Consider the following 18,810-nt stretch of genomic DNA (forward strand, 5'->3'; position numbering starts at 1 on the left):
TACCGGACCGGGACCGGCAACGGGATCGCAACCCTCGGTGTTGCGCCCGCACCTCGCTCAGCCAGTGAGCGGCCGGTCTGTATGTGGGATCCGAACCCTTGGCAGGAGCGCCGCCACACTCCCAAGCGGCGCACTGTAGCAGTGCGCCACCAGGCCGGCCCTATACCTAATTTGTTGAGGGTCTTTATCATGAAGGAATGCTGATTTTTGTCAAATGCTTTTTCTGCATCTATTGAGATAATCACACGGATATTTGTCCATGAAAGGATACTGAATTTTGTCAAATGCTTTTTCTGCATCTGTTGAGATAATCACATGGATTTTGTTCTTGATTTTGTTGACGTGGTATATCACATTTATTGACCTGAGTATGTTGAACCATCCTTGCATCATGGAAGAAAATATTTGCAAACCATACATCTGACAGTGGATTAATATCCAGAATATACGAGGAACACAAACGACTTAAAAGTAAAAAAAATAATAATAATCCAATTTAAAAATGGGCAAAGGAGCTGAAAAGACATTTTCCAAAGGAAGACAAACAGATAGCCAACAGGTACCTGAAAAAATGTTCAACATCACCGAGCATCAGGGAAATTCAAATCAAAACCACATTGAGATATCATCTCATCCTAGTTAGGCTGGCTATTATCAAAAAGACTAAGAACAACAAATTCTGGTGAGGGTGTGGAACTCTTCTACACTGTTGGTGGGAATGTAAATTTGTACCACCACTATGGAAAACAGTATGGTGGTTTCTCAACTACAGAGAAAACTACCATACAATCCAGCAATCCCACTTCTGGGTATATACACAAAGGAATGGAAATCATCGTGTCAAAGTGATATCTGTACTCCCATGTTCATCACAGCTCTATTTACAATAGTCAAGAGTTGGAACCAACCTAAATGTCTATCAACGGATGACTGAATAAGGAAAATGTGGTATATATACACAATGGAATACTACCCAGCCATAAAAAAGAATGAAATTCTGCCATTTGCAGCAAGATGGATGAGCTTGGAGAAAATAATGTTAAGTGAAATAAGCCAGGCACAGAAAGAGAAATACTGCATGTCCTCACTACTAAGAGGGAGTGAGGGAGAGAGAAAGGGAAGGAGAGAGGGAGAGAGGCAGAGAGGGGAAGGGGGGAGAGAGAAAGAAAGAGAAAGAAAGAGAGAAAGAGAAAGAGAAAGAAAAGAGAGAGAGAGACAGAGAGAGAGAGAGAAAGAGAGGGAGAGAGAAAGAGAGGGAGAAAGACCATAATAAAATGTTGAATTTTCAGAAGGAGAGAACAGATGTATAGTTCCTAAAGATAGGAAGTGGGAGGAAGAGGGATAGGGAGTAATTGGGTAAAGGACACAAAAAGTAATCACAATTTGTTATGATGAACATGCTAATAATAATGATTTGATCATCACATACTGTACACAAATACTGATAGTCAGCTTGCGCCCCATAAACACATATAAATTTTTTTTTTTTTTTTTTTGTCTTTTTTCCGTGTCCGGCAACGGATCGCAACCCTCAGTGTTGCCCCCGTACCGGACCGGGGACCGGCAACAGGATCGCAAGCCTCGGTGTTGCTCCCGCGCCTCACTCAGCCAGTGAGCGGGAGCCGGTCTGTATGTGGGATCCAAACGCTCGGACGGGAGCGCCACCGCGCTTCCCAAGCGGCGCACTATCCAGTGCGCCACCGGGCCAGCCCAAACACATATAAATTTTAAAAAATGAAATTCTGCCATTCACAGCAACATGGATGAACTTCAAGAAAATCATATTAAGTGAAATAAGCCAGGCACAGAAAGAAATACTACATATCTTCACTCATATGTAGGAGCTAAAAAGTAAACAAATAAATGAAAAAAAGAGAGAAGACACAACAGTCACAAAAATATGTCAAACTTTCAAAAGGAGAAAACTGAACTGAGGTTTCCAGAGGTGGGAAAGGGAGAGTGGGACAGGGGTAAGGGAGGAATTTGTAAAGGGGCATGAAAAACAACTACATTGTATATGTTGAATATACTAATTATCCTGATTTGAGCATTACATATTGCACACAGATATTGATAATCATCTCTGTACCTCACAGATATATGTACAATCAACTATGTTACAATAAAAAATAAAATAAAATTTTAAAACACGAAAATAGGCTGTATATTCCCAAGCCCATACTTTCAACCACTATTCCAGGAAGCATTCGGTCCATCAAAAAATCCTCATGCCTTTCTTTATCTTTATCCAGAATCTGAACTTTTACCCCTATCCATTACTACCCTCCTGACTTAGTCCTTTTCCATTGCTTATAACAAGATACCTGGAACTAGGTAATTTGTAAAGAAAACAAAATATATTGCTTATAGTTTCGGAGACTGGGAAATCCAAAGTCCATCGAGCCCATCTGGTGAGATTCTTGGTGGTGGTGACAGTGACCCAGGGGTCTCACATGGCAGAAAATGGCACAAAATGGCAGAGCAGAGAAAGACTCTCACATGCTCTCCTTTTAAAGCCCTCAGAACCATGTCTCTGACCACCATTATTAATCCATTCATGTCGGGCCTTAAAAACTAACGCCACCTTAAGTGACATTACAAGTGGCGCCATTATGGGCCCACAAGGGCGTATTAATGTGGCAGCCTAAGACGGCACTGGGAGGAAGTAGGGTGGGGATGTCTGCGGGAACCTTGCCTTAGCCCTTATTGGCCAAATATGTGCTTCTGCACTCGTGAACACTGTGTGGTTGCAATAGCTAGGAATTGAGACAAGATGCATGCCCTTGACCTTTAAGCTGATAGGATTATGTAACACATATAAATTTTAAAAAATGAAATTCTGCCATTCACAGCAACATGGATGAACTTCAAGAAAATCATATTAAGTGAAATAAGCCAGGCACAGAAAGAAATACTACATATCTTCACTCATATGTAGGAGCTAAAAAGTAAACAAATAAATGAAAAAAAGAGAGAAGACACAACAGTCACAAAAATATGTCAAACTTTCAAAAGGAGAAAACTGAACTGAGGTTTCCAGAGGTGGGAAAGGGAGAGTGGGACAGGGGTAAGGGAGGAATTTGTAAAGGGGCATGAAAAACAACTACATTGTATATGTTGAATATACTAATTATCCTGATTTGAGCATTACATATTGCACACAGATATTGATAATCATCTCTGTACCTCACAGATATATGTACAATCAACTATGTTACAATAAAAAATAAAATAAAATTTTAAAACACGAAAATAGGCTGTATATTCCCAAGCCCATACTTTCAACCACTATTCCAGGAAGCATTCGGTCCATCAAAAAATCCTCATGCCTTTCTTTATCTTTATCCAGAATCTGAACTTTTACCCCTATCCATTACTACCCTCCTGACTTAGTCCTTTTCCATTGCTTATAACAAGATACCTGGAACTAGGTAATTTGTAAAGAAAACAAAATATATTGCTTATAGTTTCGGAGACTGGGAAATCCAAAGTCCATCGAGCCCATCTGGTGAGATTCTTGGTGGTGGTGACAGTGACCCAGGGGTCTCACATGGCAGAAAATGGCACAAAATGGCAGAGCAGAGAAAGACTCTCACATGCTCTCCTTTTAAAGCCCTCAGAACCATGTCTCTGACCACCATTATTAATCCATTCATGTCGGGCCTTAAAAACTAACGCCACCTTAAGTGACATTACAAGTGGCGCCATTATGGGCCCACAAGGGCGTATTAATGTGGCAGCCTAAGACGGCACTGGGAGGAAGTAGGGTGGGGATGTCTGCGGGAACCTTGCCTTAGCCCTTATTGGCCAAATATGTGCTTCTGCACTCGTGAACACTGTGTGGTTGCAATAGCTAGGAATTGAGACAAGATGCATGCCCTTGACCTTTAAGCTGATAGGATTATGTAAAAAACCTCCCTTCCCCATTTGCCTTTAAAAGCAAGTGCTTGTGTGATAATAAACGGAACTGCTCGACAGAACCCCTGCCGCGTTTGAGTGTCCTTTAACCGGGCTGATTATGGCCGGCAGTGTGCTCACCTCTCTTCACGGCTCTCTTCCCCCATCTCCTTCCAAAGGGGACAGGAGGGAAAGAGGAATCCGGGCCATTCGCTCGCCCACCAAAAGGAGCGAGGCTAGGGCTGTTCGGGTCAGCTGGCGGCGGACCCGACACATTCACTATGGCGTGGTCCTAACAATCTAATCACCTCTTCAAGGCCCCACATTTCAATTACCATAATAGGATTTCCCACCCTCTTTACATGTCAGAATGGGGACTAAGCTTTGGGGGAACATTCAACTGAAGGCATCTCCTAATCTGAGCCCCCATCATCACTCACCGGGTTTATTGCAACATCCTCCTAACCACTAGGTTTTCTGATTCTTACTTATTTTGTTTATTCTCAACACAGCAACCAGAGTGTTGTCTTTTAAAATATTAGTTAGATCATGTCATACCACTGTTCAAGACCATGTAGGGATTTCCATCTAACAAACAGTAAAAACTAATGCTATTTAAAATAACCTGCAAGAAACCCTGTGATCTGTACCCTCTCATTCACATCTTACCTCTGTGAACTCATCTCCTATTCTCCCCTCTCTCACTCCACTAGATCCACACTGGTCTCCACGTTATTCCTGGTCTCCAAGCATGATCCTTCTGAGAGCCTGGGCACTGTCTATTCCTTCTGTCTTGCACATGTTTCCACTTGCTTCTATAGACATACCTTGTTTTATTGTGCTTTAGCAGATATTGCATTTTAACTAATTGAAGTTTTGTGGCAACACTGCATCGAGCAAGTCTATAGGTGCTATTTTTCTAACAGCATGTGCTCCTTCATGTCTCTGTGTTGCATTTTGGTAATTCTCACAACATTTCAAACTTTTTCATTGTTATTAAATCCATTATGGTGATCTGTAATAAGTGATCTTTAATGTTACTATTGTAATTGTTTGGGGACAATTTAACAAACTAAACACATATAAGATGATGAACTCAATAAATGTTGTATGTGTTCTGACTGCTACACTGACCATCTGTTCCCCGTCTCTCTCCCTCTCCTCAGGCATCCCTATTCCCTGAGACACAACAATATTGAAATTAAGTCAATTAATAACCCTACATGACCTCTAAGTATTTAATTAAAACGAAGAGTTATACATCTTTCACTTTAAATCAAAAGCTAGAAATGATTTAGCTTAGTGGGGAGGGCATGTCAAAAGCCAAGATAGGCCCAAAGCTAGGCTTCTTGTGCCAAACAGCTAGCCAAGTTGTGAATGCAAAGGAAGAGTTCTTGAAGGAAATTAAAAGTGCTACTCCAGTGAACACAAAATGATACAAAAGCAAAACAGCACCAGCCTGTGGCTCACTTGGGAGAGTGTGGTGCTGATAACACCAAGGCCACAGGTTCAGATCCCTATATAGGAATGGCCGGTTAGCTCAATTGGAAGAGCGTGGTGCTGACACCACCAAGTCAAGGGTTAAGATCCCTTTACCGGACATCTTTTTTTTTAAAAAAAAAGAAAGCAAAACAACCATATTGTTCATGTGGAGAATGTTTTAGTGGAAGATCGAACCAGCTACAACATCCCCTTAAAGCAAAAGCCTAACCCAGAGCAAGTTCCTTACTGTCTTTAATTCTATGAAGGCTGAGAGAGGTGAAGAAGCTGCAGATGGAAATTTTGAAGCCAGCAGAGGTTGGTTTATGAGGTTTAAGGAAAGAAACAGTCTCTATAATAGAAAAGGTAAAGCAGCAAGTGTTGATGTAGAAGCTGTAGCAAGTTATTCAGAAGATGTACCGAAGATAACTGATGAAGGTAGCTACACTAAACAACAGGTTTTCAATGTAGATAAAACAGCCTTATATTGGAAGAAGACGCCATCTAGGACTTTTATTGCTAGAGAGAAGTCAATGCCTGGCTTCAAAGCTTCAAAGGATAGGCTGACCTTTTTGTTAGGGGCAAATGCAGCTGGTGACTTCAGGTTGAAGCCAATGCTCATTTATCATTCTAAAAATCCTAGGGCCCTTAAGAATTATGCTAAATCTACTCTGCTGTGTTCTAGAAATGAAACAACAAAGCCTAGGTGACAGCATATCTGTTTACAGCATTGTTTACTAAATATTTTAAGCACACTGATGAGAGCTCCTGATCACAAAAAAAAGATCCCTTTCAAAATATCACTGCTCATGAACAATGCACCTGGTCACCTAAGAGCTCCAATGGAGATGTACAAGTAGAGTAATGTTGTTTTCATGCCTGCTAGAATAACATCCATTCTACAGACAATGGATCAAGGAATCATCTCTATTTTCAGGTCAAACTATTTAAGAAATACATTTTGTAAGGCAATAGCTGCCATAGATAATGATTCCTCTGATAGATCTAGCAAAATAAATTGAAAACCTTCTAGAAAGGATTCACCTTTCTAGATGTTATACAGAAGTTGTGATTCAAGGGAGGAGGTAAAAATATCAACATTAATAGGAGTTTGGAAGAATTTGATTCCAGCCCTCATGGATGACTTAGAGGGGTTCCATTTCAGAGGAGGAAGTAACTGCAGATGTGGTAGAAATGGCAAGAGAACAAGAATTAGAAGTGAAGCCTGAAGATATGACTGAATTGCTGCAACCTCATGATAAAACTTAAATGAATGAGGAGCTGCTTCTAATGGATGAGCAGAGAAAGTGGTTTCTTAAGATAAAACCTATTCCTGGTGAAGATGCTGTGAACAATGTTGACAACAGAGGATCTAGAAAATTACACAAACTTAGTTGATAAAGCAGCAGCAGGCTTTGAGAGGATTAACTCCAATTTTGAAAGAAGTTCTACTGTGGTTTTGTAAAATGCTATATAACAGCATCACATGCTACAGAGAAATCTTCCATGAACAGAAAAGTCAATCGATGTGGTAAACTTTGCTGTTGTCTTATTTCAAGAAATTGTCACAGCCACCCAACCTTCAGCAATCACCACCCTGATCAGTCAGCAACCATCAACATCAAGGCAAGAACGTCCACCAGCAGAAATATTATGACTTGCTGAAGGCTCAGATGACCATTAGCACTTTTAGCAATAAAGCATTCTTTAATTAAGGCATCATTTTCTGAGATATTTCTTTACACACATAACAGACTACAATATAGGGTGAACATAACTTTTATATGCACTAGGAAATCAAAATATTTGTGTGACTTGCTTTATTGAGATATTTTTTGTGTGTGATGGCCTGGGACCGAACTGAACCCACAATATCTCCAAGGTATGCCTGTCTGACTCCCTGTCTCACTCCGATCCCTATCAGAATTCCAAAGAAATTTTTCACAGTAACAGAAAAAAATCCTAGAATTCGTATGAAACCACAAAAGACCCGAAATAGTCAAAGCAATCTCAATAAAAAAAAAAAAAAGCTGGAAACATCACATTCCCTGGTTTCAAAATATACTACAAAGCTATAGTAATCATAACAGAATGGTACTGGCATAAAAACAGACACATAGGTCAATGAAACAGAATAAAGAACCCAGAAATAAATACACACTTTAATGTTTTATTGATTTTCAACAAAGTTGCCAAGAACACACAATGGAAAAATAACTATCTCTTCATTAAATGGTGTTGGGAAAATTGGATACACACAGGCAGAATGAAATTAGAACTGTATCTCACACCATAATCCAAAAATCAACTCAATAGATAAACACTTAAATGTAAGATCTGTAACTGTAAAACTACTAAAAGAAAATACAGGAGAAAAGCTGTATGACAGTCTGAGCAATGTGTTTTTGGATATGTCCCCAAAGGCACAGGCAACAAAAGCAAAAATAGACAAAAGGGATTACGTCAAACTAGAAAGCTTCTGCTCAGCAAAGGAAACAATCAACAGAGTGAAAAGACAACCTATGGGATGGGAGAAAATATATGAGAATCATACATTTGATAAGGGATTAATCCAAAATATATAAAGAATTCAAACAACCAAATAGCAAGAAAACAAATAATCAGATTAAGAAATGGGCAAAGGACCTGAACAGATATTTCTCAAAAACATACATATGAATGACCAACAGATATATGAAAAAATACTCAACATCACTAATCATCAGATAAATGAAAATTAAAACCACAATGAGGTATCATTCACAACTATTAGAAAAGCTATTATCAAAAAGACAAAAGATAAGTATTGGCGGGGATGTGAAGAAAAGAAAACCCTTGCACGTTGCTGGTGGGAATGTAAATTAGCATGCCATTATGGAAAACGGTATGGAGGCTCCTCAAAAAACTAAAAACAGAACTACCATATGATCTAAAAATGCCACTACTGGGTATATATCAAAAGGAAATGAGATCGGGCCGGCCCGGTGGTGCACTGGAGAGTGCGCCGCTTGGGAGCGCTGTGGCGCTCCTGCCAAGGGTTCGGATCCCATGTGGAGACCCGTTCCCGCTCACTGGCTGAGCGCAGTGCGGGCGCAACACCGAGGGTTGCGATCCCATTGCCGGTCCCTGGTACGGGCGTGACACCGAGGGTTGCGATCCCGTTACCGGTCAGTAAAAAAAGACAAAAAGGAAAAAAAAAAAAGGAAATGAGATCATATGTTAAAGAGATATCTACACTCCCATGTTCATTGCAGCTTTATTTGTAATTGCCAAGGTATTGAATCAACTTAAGTGTCCATCAGTGAACAAATTGATAAAGAAAACGTAGTAAATATACATAATGGGATATTATTCAGCCTTAAAGAAGGAAATCCCATCATTTGTAACAACATGGATGAACTTGGAGGACACTATGTTAGTGAAATAAGCTGGGCACAGAAAGAGAAAAACTACATGATTTCATTTATACGTGGAATCTAAAAATAGTCAAACTCATACTAGCAGAGAGTAGAATGGTGGTTACCAGGGGCTGAGGTTGGGGGTTTCAGGATTGGGGAGACGTTGGTACAAAATTTCAGATAGGAGGCATGAGTTCAAAAGATCTGCTGTACAACATGGTGACTATGGTTAATGAAAATGCATTATATACATGAAAATTCCTGAGAGTAAATCTTAGTGTTCTCACCACAAATAAATGGTAAGTATGTGAGGTAATTCATATGTTAATTAGCTTGATTCAGCCATTTCACACTGTTCAAAACATCATGTTATAGGAGAGTACTTCAAAAAGTTTTGAAAAAAATAGAGTTAAAAGATAATACAAATCTTTCCATGAACTTTTTGAAAACCCCTCATACACCATAAATATATACATTTTTTGTCAATTTTTTAAAAAATAAACATTTCAAATTACTGCAATAATATGTAAAAAAATAAAGACACAAGTTGTACTTAAGAGTTTACATACCTTGGTTTCCGAAACACTAAACTATATTGTTGACAAGCCAGGCCCACAGTAGGAGTATAAACAATAGGCATGAATTTCTCAATGTCAGACATTAGCACTCTATAAAAGAGCTTTTCATTTGTATCTTGAAGATCCATTAGGAGAAGATACCTGTGGATATTGGACATAATTAGATCTACATCCAAAAAATTCATAAAGTAGCTGCTTAGAAATCTAATTAAACACTTTTCAACCAAGTATAAATTATTTTTTAGGTTACATAGAAAACATAGGATAAAAAAGACTTTAGAAATATTCTTAAATGCTTCAAAGAACGAAGCACCATAAACTTTATTACATCATTCAAATATTAAAACCATTGCTGAAATAGCAGTACTTGAAGAGACCTATTGTAAAATGAAAAGCAGATGAATGTACCACTATAGATACATTTTAAACATTAACTTAACCAAATAAATAGAAAGACATTATCCTTTACCATCAGTACTAAATAACCAAGGAAAATGACAACCAGGAAGTGAGTAAGGGAATGTAGCAACCACCCTAAAAATAACTAAGACAGGCAAGTTCAAGGGATTTTTCTTACTGTTTGTATCTAATGGCCTTTTTCTTTCTAGAGACACTTCTGGCCCAGAATTATCTTTCTAAACAAACTTTTTTGTGTTACCTGTAGCCTTCAATAGTTTATACAATAGAATTCAAACTGGTACTACTTAAAAGAATCTTGCAAAACTATACTCAACAATTTTACCAACCTTTTGGATTGATTTCCATTCCCTAGGGATAGTTGAACATACACAGAACTGAGAGTCAGAGACGCATATAATTAGACAGACATACCCCAGAAAACAACTTTTGGGAGGAAGATGATGTGTTTTAGACATGGTGAAATTGATTTAGCAATGTGGAAGTCACCATTGCTAAACATCTGACACAAGTATCATTTCCTAGAGGCTGATACTCTTTCTTTCTTTGACTTCCAGGCCATGATATTCTTTTGATTTTCTTCCTATCTCACTGGTCATTTCTTTACTGTTTCTTAACTGTTTTCTCCTCTTCTCTGAAAGCTCTCTAATATTCATATGTAATATATTAGGAAATTATGTAGGCTTTACCTTCAAAATATATCCAAAACCTGAACATCTCCATTGCTACCACCCTGGATCCAAATCACCATTCATCTCTTGCCTGGATTATTGTAAAAGTCTCCTAAAATTTCTCCCAGCCTACATTCTATTCTCAACATTGCAGTCAGTCATTCTGACTGTCTATAACTTTTAATAATGTATTAAATTCCATGAAGGCAGAGATCATTGTCTATAATCCCAATACTTAAAAAAGTTCCTGACACTGAGTTAATACTCAATATATACCTAAGAAACAGTCTGTGGTAAAAATAGGAAAGTCGCCAGCTCTTAGGAGGTAGCTGATAAAATGGCCCAGGAAAAGAATATAAAATAAGGACATAAGAGGATAAAGGAACTTAAGGAACAAGTAAAAGAGAAGATTGTGACGGACTTTAAGAAGCAGCAAACATATACACATTAGACAAACTGAGTCAGATTCGCCTCTCATGCCCAAAGGGCTCATGAACAATGTGGCAATGGTGGCAGGGATGGTTATGCATAAGCTCAGCAACATGGACTTCTACTCACCAAAGCCAACCTGGCTACAGTCACTGCAGAGTGCTCAATCTGCTAGCAGCATAGACCAATGCTGAGTCCTTGATGTGGCACTATTCCCCAGAGTAATCAGCCAAGCTACCTGTTGGCAAGTTGACTACAATGGACAGCTTCCACCATGGAAGGGCACCATTTTGTCTTTACTGGAATAGACACTTACTCTGGACCCAGATATGCCTTCTCTGCATGCAATGCCTCTGCCAAAGCTACTATTCATGGACTTACAAAATGCCTTATTCACCATCATGGTATCCCACACAGCATTGCTTCTGGATCAAGGAATTCACTTCGTACCAAATGAAGTGTGGCAATAAGCCCATGCTCATGGAATTCACGGGTTTTACAATGTTCTCCACCAATCTGAAGCAGTTGGCTTGACAGAACAATGAAATGTCCTCTTGAAGATTTAGTTACAGCACCAGCAAGGTGGCAATATTTTGCAAAGCTAGGGTAAGGGTCTCTAGGAGGCTGTATATGCTCTGAATCAGCATCCAATATATGGTTCTGTCCTCCCATAGCCAGGATTCACAGCTTCAGGAATCAAGGAATGTAAATGGGAATGGGACCACTCACTGACAACCCTAGTGACTCACTAGCAAAATTTCTGCTTTCTGTCCCTATGACCTTATGCTCTCCTGGCCTAGAAGTCTTAGTTCCAAAGGGGAGAATGTTTCCACCAAGAGACACAGTAATGAACCCACTGAAAAGGAAGTTAAGAATGCAACTCAGCTACTTTGGGCACCACATGCCTCTGAATCAACATGCAAATAAGGGAGTTACTGTACTGGCTGGGAGAGGTTGGTCCTGCCTACCAAGGGGAAATTGGACTGCTACGCTATAATGGAGATAAGGAAGAATATGTCTGGATTCATATTATCTTTTAATTCTATTTTTCCACGAATTTTTTGAAGTACCCTCATACAGGAGATCCCCTAGCATGTCTCTTAGTATTACCACACCCTGTGATTAAAGCAAATGAACACTACAACCCAATTCAGGAAGGAATACTAATGCTCCAGACCATTCAGGATCAAAGGTTTGAGTCACCCTACCAGGTAAAGAACCAGCTGAGATACTTACTGAGGGCAAAGGGAATATGGAATGGCTCAGGGAAGAAGGTTGTTATAAATATCAGCTATGACCACATGATGAATTATACAAACAAGGACTGTAAACTGTCATAAGCATTTCCTCCTTATTTTGTTATAAATATGTTTATGTGTATATACATATACAAGCAAATATCATTTTCTTCCCTGTCTTATCACCTTCTCAGATAACATAAGATGTACTGGTTTATATCACAGTATTTAAGTATTGTTAACTTTACATTACAATATTTAAGTTAAGGGATATAAAAAAGAATAGTAAACACTAACCAAGGACTTTGCATCCTCTTCCTGCGAAAAGGTCAGTGTATTTTTGGTTGTATACAGGATAGTTGTATCATGTTAGTGGAAATATTACCTTGCTATTGTCTTTATTTGGAGATTTAGTATGGTTTAAGGAGATGCATATCTGTCATAGATACATGCTGTCATAGTCCATTCAGGGTGCTATAACAAAATACCACAGACTGGGTAGCTCATAAACAATAGAGATTTATTTCTTACAGTTCTGGAGGATGGGAAGTCCAAGATCAAGTCTCTGTCAGATTCAGTGCCTGTTAAGGACCCATTACTCATAGACAGCACCTTCTCACTGCATCCTTACATGGTGGAAGGGGCAAGGCAGCTCTCTGGGGCCTCTTTTATAAGAGCACTAATCCCATTCATGATCTAATCACTTCCCAAAGGCCCCATCTCTTAATACCATCACCTTGAGGGTTAGGATTTCAACACATAAATTTCAGGGGAGATACAATCACTTATATCATAGCAGTTGTCAAGTTGACCAGGAGTGGACTTATAATAGTTAATTTTATGTGTTACCTTGGCTGGGACAGTGTCTTAATCAGCTCAGCTGCTATAACAAAACCATAAACTGGGTGCCTTGTTGACAGCAGAAATTCACAGTAATGAAGGCCAGAATGGCTGGGTTCTGGTGAGGGCCCTCTTCCAGGCTGCAGATGTCTATCTTCTCATTGTATCCTCACATGGTAGAAAAATGAGGGAGCTAGCTCTCTGGCCTATTATAAGAGCACTAATATCATTCATGATGGCTTCATCCTCATGACTTAATCACCTCCCAAAGTCCCCACCTCCAAATACCATCACAGTGGAGATTAGATTTCAACATATGAATTTGGGGGGGGTCACATGAATTTGTGGCGGGTCACAAATATTCAGTCCATAACAGACAGGGTGTACAGCCATTTGGTCAAATACCGTTCTGAATGTTTCTGCAAAGGTGTTTTTTGGATGAGATTAACTTTTTTTTTTTTGTCCTTTTTTTGAGACCAGCCACGCCACGCTCAGCCAGTGAGCGCTGTGAGCGCACCCGTCATCCCTATATAGGATCCGAACCCGCGGCGGAAGCGCTGGTGCGCTCCCAGAGCCGCACTCTCCCGAGTGTGCCATGGGCTCGGCCCATGGATGAGATTAACATTTAAGTTGGTGGACTTTGAGTAAAGCACATTATCCTCCATAATGCGGGTGGGCCTCATCCAATCAGTTAAAGGCCTTAATAGAACAAAGACTTATCCCCCTTCCTGCAAAAAGGAATTCTATCAGCACACTGCCTTTGAATTCAAACTGCAACTCTTCCCTGGGTCTCCAGCCTACCAGCCTAGTGTGCTCCCAGAGCCGCACTCTCCCGAGTGTGCCACGGGCTCGGCCCATGGATGAGATTAACATTTAAGTTGGTGGACTTTGAGTAAAGCACATTATCCTCCATAATGTGGGTGGGCCTCATCCAATCAGTTAAAGGCCTTAATAGAACAAAGACTTATCCCCCTTCCTGCAAAAAGGAATTCTGTCAGCACACTGCCTTTGAATTCAAACTGCAACTCTTCCCTGGGTCTCCAGCCTACCAGCCTAACCTGAAGATTTGGGATTTACCAAGCCACACCTCCCCACCCCCCCCACCCCCCGCCACACACATACATCCTGTTGGTTCTGTTTCTCTGGAGAACCCTGACTAATACCAATACTTACTAGATATTGGGTTAGCTACCTCTTTTGACCCTCACAACAATATTTTCAAATAGCTATTATTCTCTTCAATCCACAGATGAAAAAACTGAGGTTGACAGAGGCTCAGTACCTTCATAAGAAAAGGCAGAGTCAAAAGCAAAGGGCAAGAAAGCTACAGTGGCCAGAACCCAATGCTAGTGAGATAGAGCCAGAACTTCAATCTAGGGCTACCTAATTCCAAAGGTAGAGAAAAATGTTACCTTCATCCTTGTGCAAAGACAGAAACTAAATGCTAAACAAAGTGATTTAAATTCACAAGTGTTGGAACGAAGCTTGAAGGCTGAAAGAGTGTGCTTTCCCGTACAATGTACTTAAAGTCTGACTAAAAGCCATTTTAAACTGTTTTGCTCTGTTTAAGGTGGCATTTCCTGATAATTTACCTTTATAGCAACAGTTTTATCATAAAATAAAAGTAGTCTCTCTGAAGATACTGTTTAGAAAAGAAAATTTTATTTCATTCAAATGTTCCTAAAAAGAATAATTTTTTTAAAAACATCACTGTATTTATAGGCAAATTCTCCTCAAAGTTGACTACTCTTTCCAAATCACTAAATATTTTAACTTTCTCATCAAATAGCAAATAAACCAGACAACTGCACAACAGAGATATAAAAATCACCCTGAGGAATGTGTTACCTGTCAAAGTCAGAGTTCAGACGCTCAAAATTTTTAACTACTCTAAGGACCTGGACCTCCTGACTGATGAAACAAGGTGGCAACAATCCATGAATGTTCAATTGCTGTCTCTCTTCCAGGGTAAAAGCCAAGTCCTTTGGAGAAAAGAAAAACACAATAATTTGAGAGGGAAAAAAAGACAGAAAGCATATATATATACACAAATAAAATCCAACAAGGATATAAAATTAAAAATCAGATGATCTGGCATCATTCGAAAAATGGCCATGTGACTGTGAGTACATCATGTAAACTCTCCATACTTGTTTCCTTATCTGTAAAAATTAGAATACTAAAATACTTTCAGAGCTGTGTCACTCACATATTGTTAGAATAAAATTAGATAATGGATGGGAGGAGACCACTTGAAGACACACAAAGGGAAGACGATATAATCATCATTATTAATGTCAGTAAATAAAAAAATGAATAGTAGTTAATACAAGAGATTTTAAAATTATGAATCTGTGACTTGTTGGCTTCCACCTCTACAGTACATCAGCAAATGCCTTATATGATTCTGAGGGACTTGTTCCAACACCACCCTCCTGAGTTATTTCCTACTATTAAGCACCCCTAGTCACACAAAAATCCTCACCATTGTATGAATATCCTTTAATTCTTCCATGTCACCATGGTCAAAAATGTCTTTCATACATCAGCAAATGCCTTATATGATTCTGAGGGACTTGTTCCAACACCACCCTCCTGAGTTATTTCCTACTATTAAGCACCCCTAGTCACACAAAACTCCTCACCATTGTATGAATATCCTTTAATTCTTCCATGTCACCATGGTCAAAAATGTCTTTCTTCCCTGCTTCTCTGCTCTTCAAGCCTTACCTCAAATGTACCCTGCACTCTAAAGCCTTTCAGGACTCACCTAGTTTGTCCATTACATCCCTCTTATTATACCTGTGTTATATTATCTGTTTACATTAAAACATTATAGGAGTATAAAACAGTAGTAATAACGAACAATGAAGCTAGAAAACAAGCAAACAAAATAGAAATGATGGGTTGATGTAAAAACCAGAAGGGACCTAAAGGATTTGCTGAGATATAATATGAAGGGAAGTAACAGCAGAGAAGTCCCTGAGGTGATTAATGGAAGAGAATGATCTGATAGATTGGGAAAAGGAGTCCCTCTGGAGAGGACTCCCACTGCAGATCCTGAAGTCCAGGGGGCCTCTCTGACTAGACTGTGACCGTTGTTCCTTTGGATCCAGTGTTAAGTGCAACAACATAACGTGATGGTGATTATTACAATCTGAATGTTTGTGTCCCCCCAAAATTCATGTCGGAATCCATGCCCTCAATGCAATGGCATTAGAAAGTGGGGCCTTTAGTCGTTAGTGTCCTTATAAAAGAGACCCTAGAGAGTTTGTTAGCCCCTTCTGCCATGAGGACACAGCAAGAAGACAGCCATCTAGGAACCAGGAAGCAGGCCCTTTACAAGACACCAAATCTGCAGCACCTTGATCTTGGATTTATCCGTCTTCAGAACTGTGAGAAGTAAATTTCTTTTGTTTTTAAGCCAACCAGTCCATGGTATTCTGTTATAGCAGCCCAACAGACTAAGACAGTCAGGTTTACTCATTGTGACCACTGCTGTTTCTAGACAACCTGGATAAGTAGGTACATGTTCACTAACTTTGCATTGAGTGATTTCACAGCCATCCTCTTCTGTCCCTGAAAGTTTCTTGCAGTGACAGAACAGTAACTCCTCAATCCTTGTGAAGTTTATTACTCAGGGAAAATGACAAAAAATTTGGTTCATCCCAGAGAGAGATGACAGACCCTGATTGGTAAGGCATGAACATGTCCAAACCCAGGAAGTGTGTGAAAGAGGTCAATGGATGAACAACTCTCTCTTCCTTCTAATTTTTTAGATGGATAGGCCCATTAATTCATGCCACTGATGCAAAGGTTTATGTTTAATTAGCTTCTTGGGTTAGGAGGGCAGACTGAAAAGAAAAAAATAGATTCCTCCACTAAGTGACATTCTGGTGGAGTTCTCTGAGTTGCCATAAGAGCTAGCTAGAAACAGTGGCTCCAGAATCTCCAGTGCAAGAAGCTGTGCACAACCTTGAATTTTCATAAGTTATCCAAATGCTAACTGCACAGCTGGTGTCTAGTTGCAAGGTGTTTTTCTCCATTAGCAGCACTCTCACGGCTGCAAAAGCCCCCACTGTAACATGCTCAGTTGGGGGTCCTCTGAAGTTCCAGTATGTGTGTATCCAAATGCTAACTGCACAGCTGGTGTCTAGTTGCAAGGTGTTTTTCTCCATTAGCAGCACTCTCACAGCTGCAAAAGCCCCCACTGTAACATGCTCAGTTGGGGGTCCTCTGAAGTTCCAGTATGTGTGGACAGAAGCAGTGTGGTCACTTTCCAAAAGGATGCTCTGTTTTATCCAGTTGTGTCTGGCCCAATCACCCTCTCCAGAGGGTGGATGCATAGAGAACAGCAGACTAGTCTATCAGTCCTTTGTCTAGGAGTTCCAGCCAGCACCAGGAGATACCTGTGGTGTTGCCTGAGCTCTTTGCCTGCCATTTACATCTTTACTTGTGGTTAGTGTTCCCAGACCAAAATGCAAACTCCATGAGGTCAATGAATTTTGTCTGTTTTCTTCCTAGTGCTCAGAACAGTGCCAGACACAATTTAGAACTCAGTAATGCGTATCATACACAAAATAAATTTTAAACATTCAATTTTAGAGAAAATAAAAATTTTTTTAAACTACAAAATTGTTGCTCAGGAAACTGATTAGTATATTCTGATAAAATTACTTTTAATATTTAAAGCAACTAGAAAGAGATATTTGTATGAAAAGTAACCCATAAAATAGAAGACATATTTCACTTGTTACAGAGATAACTGGGAAGACTATTCATTTAAAACAATACGTCATGAAATAACTCCTTGGAATGAAACAAAATTACGTACGGTAACATATTTGAAAAAAAAAAGAAAAGAAAACTCAACAGTTTTTTCTCTAACTAGAAAATGAAAAGTGAGGGGGTGAAAAGTTAGGCTCAAGTTAAAATCTCGAAAATATATGAATAGGCAGGATCTAGGGAAGGGGCAGCAGGTGCCATTGTAATGGAAACATAACTTTAACACTTGCACAATTTACCAATGCCTGTATGATTTTAACCTGCACAAATTATTCCTGTAAGCACTTACTAAAAAAGCGGGGAAACATATCTAAAGGTATTTTAAGTGAAGCAGCTTTTTAGAGGTCAAAGCAGAACTAGACACACATTCCAGGGGCCAGCCGGTCTCAAGGACTAAACAGCCCTCTTATCTTCAGGACACCTGGCAGAGCCCAAGTGATTAAAAAAAATTAAACAGTCCCTTATCGGGGGGGCTAGCCTGTTAAGCCTGACCATGAAAAAAAGTCTTTGTCCAAAGAAAGTGTATAAAAACTCTCATGTCAAGGAGCTAGGGGCCGCTTTTCCGAAAGACAAAGCGACCCAGCATGCTGAAGTAAAACTCCTCTTGCTTAAATTGCAGCGATCTCTTCTCGTGGTCTCTGTGAGGCGAGTCACTCTGGTGTGTAGGATTTGTGCTTGGTGCACGGGTCTTACATTTTGGGGGCTCGTCCAGGACTGGCTCACTCTCCCTGGGACCAGAGATTAGAGAACGGAGGATCGCTCGAGCAGGTACCGTGGCTGTCTGTCTGTCTGTGTCTGTTTTGTTGCCTGCTGTAAGTTGTCTGTTATAATCTGGTTTTCGGCGGCTCCAAGATGGAGTTGTTGATCTGGTTTCAGTGGCTCAGGGATGAGATCACGGTGGCTCAGGGATGAGATCACCGGTCTGATTTCAGAATTTCTGAGGCTCCAAGGCAGAGCCGTCCGTAGTGGTCGAGTGGCGGGGCAGACGTACTGGCACGCCACAGCCACAGCCTTGGCAAGACCTTGTACCTGACTCACAAACACGGACCCCTCATAGCTCATGTCTCCTGCCCCCCCC

At 40.0% G+C, this 18,810-nt stretch overlaps 1 protein-coding gene across 1 annotated transcript in view; it reads right to left on the reverse strand.

The window, feature by feature from the left end:
* The window catches only part of LOC103607234 (NADP-dependent malic enzyme-like), a gene marked incomplete at its 3' end in the record, with an annotated part of 55,070 nt that extends 36,276 nt beyond the window's left edge, over window positions 1-18,794 (reverse strand). The window contains exons 1-3 of the mRNA XM_008591760.1: window positions 18,540-18,794; window positions 14,796-14,929; window positions 9,344-9,493 (exon numbers count right to left, since the gene is read on the reverse strand). Of these exons, the coding sequence (XP_008589982.1) occupies window positions 9,344-9,493; window positions 14,796-14,929; window positions 18,540-18,794 (539 nt within the window). The remainder of the gene's footprint in view (window positions 1-9,343; window positions 9,494-14,795; window positions 14,930-18,539) is intronic.
* Between the last annotated feature and the right edge of the window lie 16 nt (window positions 18,795-18,810).

This window comes from Galeopterus variegatus, unplaced genomic scaffold (genome assembly GCF_000696425.1).
Source record: "Galeopterus variegatus unplaced genomic scaffold, G_variegatus-3.0.2 Scaffold7263, whole genome shotgun sequence".
Classification (NCBI taxonomy): Eukaryota; Metazoa; Chordata; class Mammalia; order Dermoptera; family Cynocephalidae; genus Galeopterus; species Galeopterus variegatus.